This window comes from Mus caroli, unplaced genomic scaffold (assembly GCF_978045245.1).
Source record: "Mus caroli unplaced genomic scaffold, Mus_caroli_1 scaffold_13, whole genome shotgun sequence".
Classification (NCBI taxonomy): Eukaryota; Metazoa; Chordata; class Mammalia; order Rodentia; family Muridae; genus Mus; species Mus caroli.
Window position 1 is genome coordinate 23,664,249 of NW_028227268.1, and position 752 is coordinate 23,665,000.

The 752-nt window shown below is 48.5% G+C and overlaps 1 protein-coding gene across 1 annotated transcript in view; it reads right to left on the reverse strand.

The window, feature by feature from the left end:
* Positions 1-620: 620 nt before the first annotated feature.
* Positions 621-752, reverse strand: part of LOC110304556 (gasdermin-A3) — an 8,916-nt gene continuing 8,784 nt past the window's right edge. Inside the window, exon 10 of the mRNA XM_085829236.1 lies at positions 621-752. This exon is cut by the window's right edge and continues 138 nt beyond it. Within this exon, the coding sequence (XP_085685362.1) occupies positions 621-752 (132 nt within the window).

A 752-nucleotide genomic window follows, 5' to 3' on the forward strand; every position in this document is an offset into this window, starting at 1 on the left:
AAGTCCCCCCAAACGGGAGGGACCCTCACTCAAGTCCCGGGATGACACAATGCCCAAGAACTCACGAGAGACTGGTCTTGATGCAAACAGCAAGAGGTTTAATCGGGAAAGGCCAGTGCACTGGGGACAACTTGTATCCCACACAGGGGTAGAGGAGTCGAACCAAACTCAAGGGATGAGGGGTTTATAAAGGCAGAAACCGCAAACACCTGGCATGGGGCTATAGCATTTGGCAAGCATAAGGGTTCAAGGAACAGTTAGAGTATTCTGTATGAACATTTCCTGAAACAATGGAGCAAGTTAAACTTCTACTTTGTGGCCAGTACATCCTGGAAAAATGGGACGAGTTAAACTTTTACTCTCTGCCATTAGTGAGGTCTATTTTGGACACAAGTCTAGGGGCTTACATAATGTTTTACTCTCTCTCTCTCTCTCTCTCTCTCTCTCTCTCTCTCTCTCTCTCTCTCGGGATCTTTAGTTATCTTCAGGATTTAAGCATCAGGAGATGGGCTTAGTGGGTGCTGAGCTGGAGGACAGAAGGAGAGAGACAAATAGTGGAGGCAGGATGAGCTGGCATTTCAGTTGTCCTCAGCCTGGAGGCTCTGTAGTGTCTTGGAGTGTTAAGATAGAGCACAGTAAGTAAATGCATTAGATTCCCTGCTTAGCAGCCGAAGGAGGGAGAGACCAGCATAGAGGGCACAGAGGTTGTGGCGAGTGTCCGGATCCCACGTGTACTTGGGGCCTGATCTCTG